Source organism: Peromyscus californicus, unplaced genomic scaffold (assembly GCF_007827085.1).
Source record: "Peromyscus californicus insignis strain IS unplaced genomic scaffold, ASM782708v3 Scaffold_19__1_contigs__length_69161282, whole genome shotgun sequence".
Classification (NCBI taxonomy): Eukaryota; Metazoa; Chordata; class Mammalia; order Rodentia; family Cricetidae; genus Peromyscus; species Peromyscus californicus.
Window position 1 is genome coordinate 36,420,152 of NW_026294491.1, and position 13,519 is coordinate 36,433,670.

The following is a 13,519-nucleotide window of genomic DNA, read 5'->3' on the forward strand; positions in this document are numbered from 1 at the left end:
GACCAGGCTGGCCTCAAACTCACAGAGATCTGCCTGCCTCTGCCTCCCGAGTGCTGGGATTAAAGGTATGCACCACCATAACCGCCTGGCTTGGAAGCATGATTTTTTTGTCTTGTTTTATAAAAATATTAAAGTATGGGGCTGGAAAGACAGCTAAGGAGTTAAGAGCAATTGTTGCTCTTGCAAAGGACCCAAGTTTGGTTCCCGCACCCACATGTCAGCTCACAACCATCTGTAACTCCTCCAAGGGATCTGACGCCCTCTCTCTGATCTCCATGGGCACCAGACACACATATGGTGCACAGACATATATGCAGGCAAAACATTCATACACATAAAATAAATAAATCTAAAAAGAAAAAAATAGAAAAAAACCTAACCACACAATAGACATTAGTGTAGGTCTGTTACACAACTCACATTCACCATACATCTCAAAATCCATGTGCCCTGAAACAGTAATGAAAAATAACGTAGAAAATGGAAGGTGGAGGTGGGAAATGTCATCACTGTCCCCGAATGTACCAATTTTATCAATAGGCAATACAACATTAAGTACTTCTAGATTCCCAAAATTTATTTCTGTCAAAGGCTCTGAGCATATTGCTTCTTTCAGACAACTTGGTTCCTCCCTTTGACCTGTTTTGTAAAAACTATGAACCTATCTACAATCACAGGATTCTCCATGCAGCTCCTAAAACAGCACTACGAAGAAAAAAGAGTGGGAGACATGATGGTTAACAGCTTTCACCTTGACTGGAGCAGCTTCTCTGTCAGCTCTGATGCCTTGGGCTTCCAGAGACAATTCTTCCAGTTCTCTCAGAATATCATTCTCACTAGAAAAGGAAGAAAATACATTTTGAAGTACTGAAATCATTAGATGACTCTGATACTCAAGATATGAAAAATTGAATGTTTTTTTAAAAACATACTCAAAGTCTTGCTTCTTTTTCTCCTTTTTCTTCTTCCCCTTAGATTTCTGAGACTCTTGTTCCTTGGCAGCACCAGCTCCTTCTATTTCTGCAGCCAAGGCGCCAAAATCAGTATCACCCTTGGTACTTAAATGAAAACAAAGACCAAATGTTACTCAACAGCAAGCAAATCATCTACCAGTTCCTTATACAGACACTTCCTTGGTATTTTTGCACCCTGTCCACTTATTAGCAGCACAGAGAAACACTCATCAAGTTCTCTCTCAACAGCACGGTTACACACTTACCAAACTCTCTGTCTTCCTCCATAAAGGTCAGTATACCAAAGTCAGAAGGTGGGAATAAAGAGCCTAACCCTAAAACAAATGAGCAAATAGCCCAGGCAATGAAGGGAAAGAGTAACTTCCATAGATAATTAACGTGTGTGTCTACATGCACGCACCTGAATGGAGTTTTCTTTATAAAACACAAAAGAACTAAAGTATAAAACAGGACTTATTCTTTGGCTATCAGTTACAATACCGAAATATTTGGGCCCTTATACATTTTTCACCTGAAACAGCAAAAATTAGAGAACTCAGAAGAACTTGAGAAACCAACTAGTCTATTATCTCACTTGACTAGTTGATAAAACTGGAATGCACAAAAATTTGAATGCCTTAAGGAAAACATGACTGCACATATAAGTTTACGTGAGTTAAGTATGGTTCACTAAATGAAATACTTAGCATACATACACACATACACACACATACACGTGCCCAATACAGAACCAAAGCCACTTTCAATCTTCCACATTTCTGACTCAGTCTACAGTGTCCCCACCTATACCAATTTGAGTAATCTAAGTCCCAGTCAAGTTAAAATCTACAAAAAACCAAGGCCAGTCATTCTGAAATGTACAAGCACAAAACAGTATGTCAAATTCATTTGGATGACACATTAAGACATCAATAGATAGGGGCTGGAGAGATGGTTCAGCAGTAAGAACAACACCGGCTGCTCTTCCCAACACCCATCTATAACTCCAATTCCAAAGGATCCAATTACCCTCTTCTGGCCTCCTCCAACACAAGGGACTCATGGGGTGTACAAACATACATGCAAGCAAAATACCTATACACATAAAACCAAGTACAATTTTTTTTTTCATTTTTTTTTTTCAAGACACGGATTCTCTGTGTAGCTTTGCACCTTTCCTGGATCTCACTCTGTAGACCAGGCTGGCCTCGAACTCACAAAGATCTGCCTGCCTCTGCCTCCCAAGTGCTGGGATTAAAGGCGTGCGCCACCACCACCCGGGCAAGTACAATTTTTTTAAAAAGACATTAAAAGATTTATGGAACAGAGGAACGCTTTATATTGTTTAATCTGGTAAAGAAAACCTTTGAAGAAAAATAAATTAACTTTTTCCTATACAATGAAAAGAATATAACAAAATATCAATAATACAGAATTTAACTTCAAGAAACTTACTAGAGAGGATAGCAAACTATAAATCAAGAAATAAAGGAACTTAATGCTTTTATGAGTAAACAGAATTAAAATATGTCCCACTGGACACTTATTGACTCTGAACTGTTTGCACATCTAAAATGGGGAAGTTAAATCCTGGTAAAGCAGCTTGAAAACAAGCAATATAGCAGGGAAAGACGTTAACACGGCAAGAGCATAGTCCAGCGGGCACAGCCCCAACCACTAGGAGGAAGCAAGAGATCCAGTGAGGGAGCTTCTGTAAGTAACTGTAGTAAGAACATAATGGGCATCTGACTTGTACCAATGCTAACAAGATTCAAATCTAATAAACATAAAGGGGATGGAATCTGTAACACTTAAAACTACACATACACAAAAAGGAGTAGGGAAGAATTAAAGAATATGTTCATGTCATATCAGATAATAAGAATCTAAGGGCAGCCCTAGGCAATAAAGAGTTGCCCTAAAGGAACCTCTGCCAATATTTCACACTACAACAGTTTCCGAAAATTAGGAGAAAAGGAAGGTTGAAGGTTGGCACTTCACCTCCAAAATATTACCAGCCCTCACATAACTATATTTGCCTCCTAAAAAGAACATGAGGGACTGTCTTTGTTTCACCACCATCCCAGAGTATTCATCAACAAAGAATCCTACAATAATAGTACACATAATTACCTATGTACAGTATCAAGTCTAAAAGACAACTTCTGGCTAAAACAAAAGAATAGTTTCTGAATGCTTACCAAATATCAAGCATTGTGATAACCACCTGCTACACATACTAAACATTCTCTCTTAATGCTAACAATTTTAAGAAGTGAAGCTTAAATGATAAGCATGAAAGCCACATAATTAGAAAGCATCCCCCAGTGACAAGCTCAAACTTAACTATATTGTCTTCCCCCCCAAAAAAGGAAATAATTTAGCTTCTAATTTTTCAGTAAACTCAAACACAATTAGATCCATCAAGTACAATATGACTAAGTCTTAACCCGAACACTTGCAAAGTATTCTTCCAATATATAATAGGGATTGAACACAATGCCATATCTTCAGCCCAATTTTCATTTTCAAAACTTTGGATTTACTGTGCATAGCTCAGGCTGGTGATTCTCCTATCTCAGTCTTCTAAATAGATGGGATTACAGGCATTACCACACTCAGTCAATGTATATATGGAATATCAAACAACTTAGAATAGTAAATACCATACTGAGAGCAAAATTGGAAAACTCATTATCTACTACTAAGACTTAAACTGAAGCTATCAAGGCAGCATGCTATCAGACAAGAGAACACATGCATGGCCAATAGAACAGTTTAGAAACAAACCAATACAAACATAATTACCTAATCCATGACAGAAAAGGAAAGGCAATTCACTAACAATTCCTTTTCAGCTGGTGTACAAAAGAGGAAAACAAAACATCAAAACATAAAATGTGTTTGTTGATCTTGAGTCTTGGCAATGAGGTTTTAGACAAAAACAAAAACAAAAAAAACAAGCACAAGCCATAAAAGAAAAATAACAAGCTTTATTAAACACTTCTGAAGAAGATACATTTTAAAAATGAAAACGCTATGTTGTTAACACTTGTATCTAAAATATACAAAGAGCACCCAAATAAATATGGGCAAAAGATATGAAGTTGTACTGCCAAAAAGATAAACACTGCAAAAGATGTAAATGAAAACAAAGCTCAGTAAAGGGAAAATCAAATTAAAACAAGGAGATGGCATTCTACATCTATTCCAAAGGCTAAAATCCAAGTGACTGAGAATTATCAGTTGTTGATAAAAACACAAAAATGGCTGATTCTCTGGCTGATATAAAACACAGATAAGTTAAACCTGAAGCATCTTGGAGCACCAGAAAGTAAGAAATAGACTAAATAAAACTGAGGAAAGTCAACACATAAACACACAGAATTCTGGGTACGTGGCACCTGGGAATATGAACAACTCAAAGAGCCCCCAATGACCAATAAAAACAGTAAATTAGTTAACTGACGTATCAAATTAAACACGGTATTAAATTACAAGCCAAGGGCTGGTAGAATAGCTCAGTGGTTGCTAGCATTCTTGCCTACACCTGTGAGATCTTAGATTTGCTCCTTAGGACTACAAAACAGCAAAGAAATCTGACTTACAAGACAAAGTAATAAAACAGCCACTAGTTCATGCTGAGAGATCAACAAATGGGAGAATGAGCAAGAAATAAAGACTAAACAAACTACATAAAACTCCACAATCCAGGGAGGAGAACACACTTTCCCACTCCTAATACTGTGGGCCATGCATAATGACTTCCTTCCACAGACTAAATATGGAAAGAATAGAATAACTTCACAGAGTAGAAACCTGACAGATCCTAGCTTGGTTAAATTACCAACATCAACGAGATAATGAAGTATGATGAACTACCATAGATAAAATGAGCCTAAAGAAAAATTTTACCACAAAACATGTGGTACAGATTTAATAAATACAGCCAGTAAAATCAAAAGAAATCTAGCCGGGCAGTGGTGGCGCACGCCTTTAATCCCAGCACTCGGGAGGCAGAGCCAGGCGGATCTCTCTGAGTTCGAGGCCAGCCTGGTCTACAGAGTGAGTTCCAGGAAAGGCACAAAGCTACACAGGGAAACCCTGTCTCAAAAAACCAAAAAAAAAAAAAACAAACAAACAAACAAAAAAGAAATCTAAACAAATTCAGCACTACAGTTAGTTCATACTAGTTTCTTAATTGTAGGAAGAACATCATGCTGCTATGTTAATAGGGCATGGTAGTTTGAATGAGAATGGCCCCCCACAGGCTCACATCTTTGAAGACTTGGTCCCTAGTTAGTGGAACTGTTTGGGAAAGATTAGGCCTTATTGGAGGTGTATCAGTGGGCGCAGGCTTTGAGGGTTCTCTGCCTCCTGTGAGCTCTCAGTTGTTCCAGCTGCCATGAGTTTGTTTCACTATCATGGACTCTAACTTATGTCAGAACACCATAAGCCCAATTAATATGTTTTCTGTTGTAAGCTGCCTTGGTCATGGTGTTTTATCAACAGCAAAAGAGACGTACTACATGGGGAAAAGTCAATATTGAATATACAGAGATTCTGCACTATCATTACCAATTTTCTCTAATTCTAAAGTTATTTTAAGATTTTTATTTTTAATTATCTGTGTAAGTGTGTGTCTATATGCAGATATGTGCAGGTATGTAAGTGCTCACAGAGACCAAAAGAGGGCACTAGATCCTTTGGAGCTGGAGTTATAGGTAGTTAAAAAATGCTCAAAATTAGTGCTGGGAACTGAACTTAGGTCTTCTGGAAGAGCAATATACACTCTTTACTCCTGAGCCATCTTTCCAGCACACTAAAAGTTAACTTAAAAATTTACCCAGCCAGGAGGTGGTGGTGCATGCTTTTAATCCCAGCACTTGGGAGGCAGAGCCAGGCGGATCTCTGTGAGTTCAAGGCCAGCCTGGTCTACAGAGAGAGATCCAGGACAGGAACCAAAACAATACAGGAAAACCCTGTCTCGAGAGAAAAAAAAAAATTACCTGAAGAAAGGAAAGCCACCATGCATTTACATCTACTCCAAAGCAAATGAAAATATTAAATTTAACAAAATGTGCACATAACTAGTATGTTAAAAACTATAAAATGCTGACGAAAGAAATACAAAGAGACATTAAATAGATGAATCATATTCATTGATAGAAGACTCAACAACTCTAAGAAAATTTTCTCCAAAATTATATACAGGATTAATGAAAACTCCAGCAAGATTTTTAAGACACAGCTAGTACAGACAACTAAAAAATTTATATGTGAAGTCAAAGGACTTAGAATAGCTAAGAAAACATTTTTTTTCTTATTTGTAAAGTGGAAGGCATCATTTTACCAAATTTCAGGGCTTAAAATGTAGCTAAAATAACCAAAACTACACTGGTATACTGATAAAACACAGATCACTGGAACAGAAGAGAAAAAACAAAAATGGTCTCCATAGAAGTATGGCTACCCTCTTTGTACAATGTATAATGCCATTTAAAGTGAAGCTCACCTTCCCCACAAATGAGCTGGTGCAAATGGACACCCTCAAATAAAAATAACTGCAGTCTCAGGCTCTGTATGAGTAAGCACATTGTGAATTTAAAAAACAGAACCTCTGAGGAAAATACAGGGAAAAAGTTGAAACTCATCAAAATTAAAAACTTCTGCAGTTGGAAAGACCATAAAAGAATGAAGAAAACTGTGCTGAGTGAGTGTGTGTATGCAAAGCACATAATCTAAAAAAGGGCTAATTCTAGAACAAGTTTCAAAAACCCTCAAAACTCAACAGCAAAACCCCAAATAATCCAATCAGAAAAGTATAAAAAGCAAAAGGTATAAAAAGACATTCTATTTAAGAGAATATGCAGGTGCCAAATTAAAGGTACTCTACAAGTCATTTGGGAAATCAAAGTTAAACCCATGTATATCAATCAGAATGTTGCACTCCCAAAGTGATAACAATGCTATAAGAATAGAAAGAACTGGACAGTTCAGGCACAGCTGGCAGAATGCCATGGCCACTCTGAAAAACAGTCCACCCATTGTGTGTGTGTGTGTGTGTGTGTGTGTGTGTATCTGTTTAAAATAACACAAAAACAACTTGACAAATATAGGCTTACATAAGAACCACTAAGTAATTAAAGCTTATGTTTACAGAGAAACTTGTAGACAAATTTATATGGTAACTGCTTAACAGTGAAAAAAAATGCAAATAATGTATATGTCCTTTAGTAGGTGAAGGGTTAAACAAACCATGGTTCATTAACATTATATGAAATAATATAAAATAAAATAAAGCAACAAAATAAAACAAACTATTGATACATGCAACAAGTTAGATGAAACTCAAAACAATCAGGATGAGTGCAAAGAAACAACTCTACTACCCAAAAATTAAATCCATCCATTGCTCCATTTATACAACATTCTTTAAAGAACAAAATTTTAGCCGGGCGGTGGTGGCGCACGCCTTTAATCCCAGCACTCGGGAGGCAGAGCCAGGCGTATCTCTGTGAGTTCGAGGCCAGCCTGGGCTATCAAGTGAGTTCCAGGAAAGGCGCAAAGCTACACAGAGAAACCCTGTCTCGAAAAACAAAAAAACAAAAAAAACAAAAAAAAAAAATTTAGAAATATAAAACAGATCTGTGGTTAGCAGAGGTTATGAACAGGCATAGGTGGGGTATGCAGGAGAAGATGGATGCTGTAATACATGGAGAATATGACCAATCTCAGCAGTGATGCTCTCTTTATCTTAACTGTAGTAATAAGATATACAAATCTACATACATAAATGATAATGTATATGACAAAAAACACACACGAGTATAAATGAAACCAAGCACATATGATTTTATTATCCCAATTACACTAAGAATTCTTACAATTTGACAATTAAAAGAAAAAAAAAGACAGCCTACTGAGAACTGGATAAAGTATTCCCAGAGACTTATGTCCAAAGAGCTAATATGGCCAACACAGGGTAACTAGAGAATAACAATCAAATCCACAGTGGAAGCTGGGCACAGTGATGAACACCTGTAATCCCAGCATTCAGGAAGCTGAGGCAAGAGAACCTGGAGTCTCAAGGCATTCTGAGCTATACCCTGTCACAAATAAAAACCAAAATTAATCAACCAAACACACTGCCACCACTACACACAGCCACTAAGCTGGCTATTTAAGAAAGAGAGGAGGAAGGATACAAAGCTGTTGGCAAGTATATTAAGAAACTGGAGCTGATGTGGTACAGGTGCTTAGAAAACAATTGGAGACTCAAAGAATTATTATTATTGTAACTTATCAAGCTCATGCCTGGATACATATTCAACCTGAAAAGAGGTGTTCAGGCAAGCATCTATAAATGAATGTTCATAGCAATATTATGTACACTAACCAAAAGAATGCCCACCAATGGACAGAATCTATATATACACAGAGCAATGGAATATTATTCATCCATAAATGAGGCACTGATGTAATCTACAACCTGGATGACCCAAAATCCAAAATACTACACTAAGTCAAAAAACTGAGATACAAAAGGCCAAACTACATGGTATGATTCCATGAATATGAAATATCTGGAATAAATAATCAAAAGACAGAAATCAATGGAGAGGAGCATGTCTCTGTATTGGGCAGAGGATCTCTTTTCAGGGTGACTGTTTTGGATCTACACTGAAGATGATTACACAACCCTGGTTAATATATTAAATGCTACAGACTACACATTGAAGACTGATACTTCTATGCTAAATGAATTTCATCTCTAACATATCCACAAAATTGATTACGTATTTCATACCACTTGGAGAAATGAATATAGTTTCTTCATCATTCTGACTAGTGAGCTTATAGGTTTGCACATAGAAGCACAGTTTGCATTGTGTTAAACAGTGCAGTGCACAATTGACACTGAGAAGCTTCTTTAACTATTTCCTCCATTATAACAGGCTGAGGTAAGCAAGCTTTAAAAAAAAATCTCGAGTTCAGAAACGAAAGAAAAGATTCACACAGCAAAAAAATACCAGTAATTTTAGTCAGTTGCCTATAATTCCAGTGTAACTTTTAAAAGTTATAAGCTACACAGGAACACAGTATAGATTCATTTACATGTTTAAACAAACCAAGTATGAAAAGCTCTTCTCAAGCTGAACTGGAAATTGTGAATATGGAATGGATGTTAGAGTTTAGAGAACCTGTGTTCATTGTACTGGATAGAGTGAGTGGACCGTGTTATACAGGAAGGCATTTTAAAAGCAATCGGCTGTGGTGGCTCACAACTGTGGTTCCAGCATTAGGGAAGCTGAGGCAGGAAGACTGCTGTGAGTGCAAGTGCAGTCAGAGATAAAGAATGAGACCCTGGACAGGGAGTTCATTACACTCTTTCATCGACTCTCTATGCACTTAAGTATTTTTTTTAACAACAGAACACTAAATTTTTATTTCTTTGAAAAGTTGTAAGTTGTGAGCTAGGGATGTAGCTCAGTGGTAGCACACTTACTAGCCAGTGTAAGGCCTAGGGCTCATTCTCCAGCACTGAAAATAAAAAATCCTTCTGAGCCACAAGAACAAACATTGGTCTGATACTTTTGACTCAATTTCTAGAGCTTGAGAAGGTAACAGAATCCCAATATTTCATTTTACAACTTTTGTTGGCTGTTAACAGTCTAAAAGAGGAGATCATTTAACATAATTACTTTTACAGGAGACCAAATTGAAGTTCTAAAAGAACAACAAAATTCATCTATATATGCCTAGATTTCTAAATTCAGTTCTAACAAATGCCTTTTAAGGAAAGAAGCATCCAACCTTTATAAAAGGTAAATGGTCTAGACTGGGGGTAAGAATACATGTTAAGTAGTAAAACTTATAATACATAAATACATAAGCCAGTAGCATATGCAATGTTATACACATACAGAACTGTACATGCTCTATTTTTTATGACTGGCAGCACTATAGTTTAACAGTGATATTTATAAACACAAGCACTAGTACCACACTAAAAGCCCTTGAGATAAAAAGAACTCCATTGTACTCTAAAAGGACCACAGTTGCATATGCAGTAAGTACACTGCTGGTCAAAATGTAGAAGGAATTATGACTTCACATCATCAATCACAAGCAATGTTAAGTGACTCAAAGCTCTAAAGTTACACCTTATCTGCTGGATGTGGTTATAGAGATCTATAATCCCAACACTGGACAGGCTGAGGCAGGAAGACTCCTACAAATTAGAGTCAAGCTTGAGCTACATAGTTAGTACTTGGCTAGTCCTACATAGCAAGATCTGGTCTCAAAACAAACAGTAACAATAAAAGAGACACAATGTCAAAATTCTTTTTTATTCCAACTTTATTTACCAAGTGACAAACTTAAACCAACTGGAGCACGAATCTTAAGTGGTCTTATTAATAAAAACAAACTCAGAGCAACATATTGGGGGAATGCTGGAAGATCAGAGAAGCAGAACAAGCTAAAGCTTCCTCACCTTGCCAATTCCTCGGCTCATCCTGTTTCCTCAAACTGGAAGCCTCTCTGTCCTCATCTGAATGGGTCTCAGCTGAACTGCTGCTCAAAAGCCTAAAAGCTTAACCAGGCTCTAGTTCCTGGTCCTCGGGCCTTACATACCTTTCTGCTTCCTGCCATCACTTCCTGAGATTTAAGGCATGAATCACCATGCCTGGCTGTTTCCAGTGTGGCTTTGAACTCACAGAGATCCAGACGGATCTCTGCCTCTGGAATGCTAGGATTAAAGGCATGTGTGCCACCATTTTCTGGCCTCTATATCTAGTGGTTGTTCTGTTCTCTGACTCCAGATAAGTTTATTAGGCTGCACAATATTTTGGGGAACACAATATCACCACACAAAAACAAAAACAAAAAAACAAAAGACAAAAAACACATGAAACTTCAGTGTTACGAGGGATATTATCAAGAAAACAGAGCTAAAGATGGGTCAGTGGCAGAGCATTTACCTAGCATGGTCAGGTCCTAGGCTCAGGCCCCAGCACAACAAAACGGGGTATAAACTCTTATAGCCACTTATCTTCCTCCCAGATCCACAAACTAGTTACACCATAAGTTCTGCATTGAGTGCACTAATTATTAAAATTATTCTGTGGCAACTTCTAAGGCAAAAAGTATAAGTGATAATTTCAATAGACACTGTTTAATAAAATCCAGTTTTGGGTTTTGTTTTTTTTGTTTTTTTGTTTTTTCTCGAGACAGGGTTTCTCTGCGTAACTTTTGGAGCCTGTCCTGAACTCACTTTGTAGACCAGGCTGGCCTCAAACTCACAAAGATTCACCTGCCTCTGCCTCCTGAGTGCTGGGATTAAAGTCGTGAGCCACCACCACCAGGCCAGTTTTTTTTTAAACTATAATCCTTTTTTATTATTTTTATTTACTATTCTTGTTTTTTGGGACAGGGTCTCACTATGTGGTTCTGACTGGCCTGGAATCTGCTATGTAGACCAAGCTGCTCTCTAACTTAGAGAGATCAGTCTGCCTCTGCCTCTGCCTCTGCCTCTGCCTCTGCAATGCTAGGATTAAAGGCATATACCACCATGACATTTTTACTGTAATCTTTTAACAGAACCTATCTGCTGCAAGGCACAAGTTAAATCATTTGCATATCACTTGAGAGTCTGGAGAGGTAGCTCAGGGTTTAAGAGAGCTTGCTGCTCTTACAGAGGACCAGAGACGATTCCTAGCACCAATGTCAGGCAGCACCTCTAACTCCAACTTGAGCAGACCCAATGCACTGTTTTTGGCCTCTGAGGTGCACATTCTCACTCATGCACCCATAAATAAACAAACAAAATTTTAAAAAGCTAAACCAAGAAAATTATTAGATTATGCATGTTTTCCTTTTTATTACCATCTAAACATATATAAATTATTTTTAAAAAACAGTTCAAATATATGCAAGAATGGATTGGTGAATCATAATATAGGAGCTACAAGTTGTCTCCTTATCCAAAGGGTAGGAACCAGAAAAATTTTAGATTTCAGATTTTACAGTATCTAAATACACACAAAAGGGGATGCAACACAAAACACTAAGTCACTTATGTTTCCTATATATCTTAAAAGCACCAGTATGAAGGCAAGTTTATACACTGTTTTGGGCACACCCTCATTTCAACTAACACATTACATGAGATCAAGTGTGGAACTTTCTACTTGTGGTATGCTGGTACTGAAAACTTTTTGGATTTTTGAAGCACTTGGGATTTCAGACTTCTCCAATTAAAGATGCTCAACTTCTTTTATGGAAGGCTTTGTACTAATAATGCCCCACAATCACAGATCTTTCTGGAACAAATTCCTTAAATAGTTCACATTTTCTGCTTTACTTTTAGTTTTATCTAGATGAGGGGGTGGTGTTTACGCATGAGTGGAGAGGAGATCAGAAGAGGAAGGATCTGATTCCAGCAAGCTGGAGTTAAAGGTAGTGTGAGTCACCTATTATGGGTGCTGGGAACTGAACTCAGGCTGTCTGCCAGAACACTATGCTACCCCTCCTCCTTGTTCTTTTTCTAGGTAACTCTGGCTGTCCTGGAACTCGCTGTGTAGACCAGGCTGATCTCCAACTCAAAGATTTGGCCTGGAGTGCTGAGATTAAAGGTGTGAGCCACCACCGGCAGGCTTCACTGTGCTCTTCTTAACCACTGAGCCATCTCTCCAGCCCCACAAATCACACTTCCTATATTACAGACATCCTGTTAACCTGATTATACCTGGATGGATGAATACCTGGCACTAAAGCATCACCTAAGGTTAGGCACTGTATATGATAGGCAGAACACCCACAAGGGAGGAATCTGTCCATAATTACAGAGCAACATTGGTAGTTAAAAGCAAAGGATGGCTTTTTAACACGCCGGCTCCCAAACGCCTATTTATTAAATAACATCCTGACTTCCATGATAGATGATTTCAGATAAATGAAAGAAAAAAATTTTTTTTTCCTTTCCCTCTGTATTTGGGAGAGGGTTGTATCTAGGAGGCTTGAGAAGAGATTGTTTTTATCCCATTAATCAAGGTAAACAGATAAGATTCCTTTTAAACTGAAAGATCTATAATACTTATTTACTACCTTTAAATAGATGGGGGCAGGGGATGAAGAACTGTTTTTTTTTTTTTTTTTTAAAAAAAGCAGATAATCTGGACCCTTGCTCCCCTTTACGTATAATCAGTGAGAGACCATTCACTGTACTGTACACAGAAATAACAGACTATCACTAAGGAATGCACGATCCTATACACTACCTACACACTACCATGAACCCTGGGTGACAGGGAAGGTTATAGGAATAAATGGAAATAATGCCTAATCTTTTGTTTCATCGTAAATACAGAATCCTACCTTTTGTCTCATCACATTTCCTCAGTCAACAAAAAAGAACCAAAGAAACTTGCTAAGCACCTTCTGGGAAAGCTCATTCTCAGAATTATACAGGCCCAAATAGAATTTCAGAATTCAAAGATACAGATAGTCTAACAATATCAGCTGCTAATCTAATAAAACATATGCCATACATGTAAAAATCA

The 13,519-nt window shown here is 37.6% G+C and overlaps 1 protein-coding gene across 2 annotated transcripts in view; it reads right to left on the reverse strand.

The window, feature by feature from the left end:
* The window catches only part of Eif5b (eukaryotic translation initiation factor 5B), a 51,766-nt gene that overhangs the window by 34,975 nt on the left and 3,272 nt on the right, over positions 1–13,519 (reverse strand). For both annotated transcript variants that reach the window (XM_052745103.1, XM_052745102.1), the window contains exons 2-3: positions 933–1,058; positions 752–836 (exon numbers count right to left, since the gene is read on the reverse strand). In XM_052745103.1, coding sequence (XP_052601063.1) covers positions 752–836; positions 933–1,058 — 211 coding nt within the window. The remainder of the gene's footprint in view (positions 1–751; positions 837–932; positions 1,059–13,519) is intronic.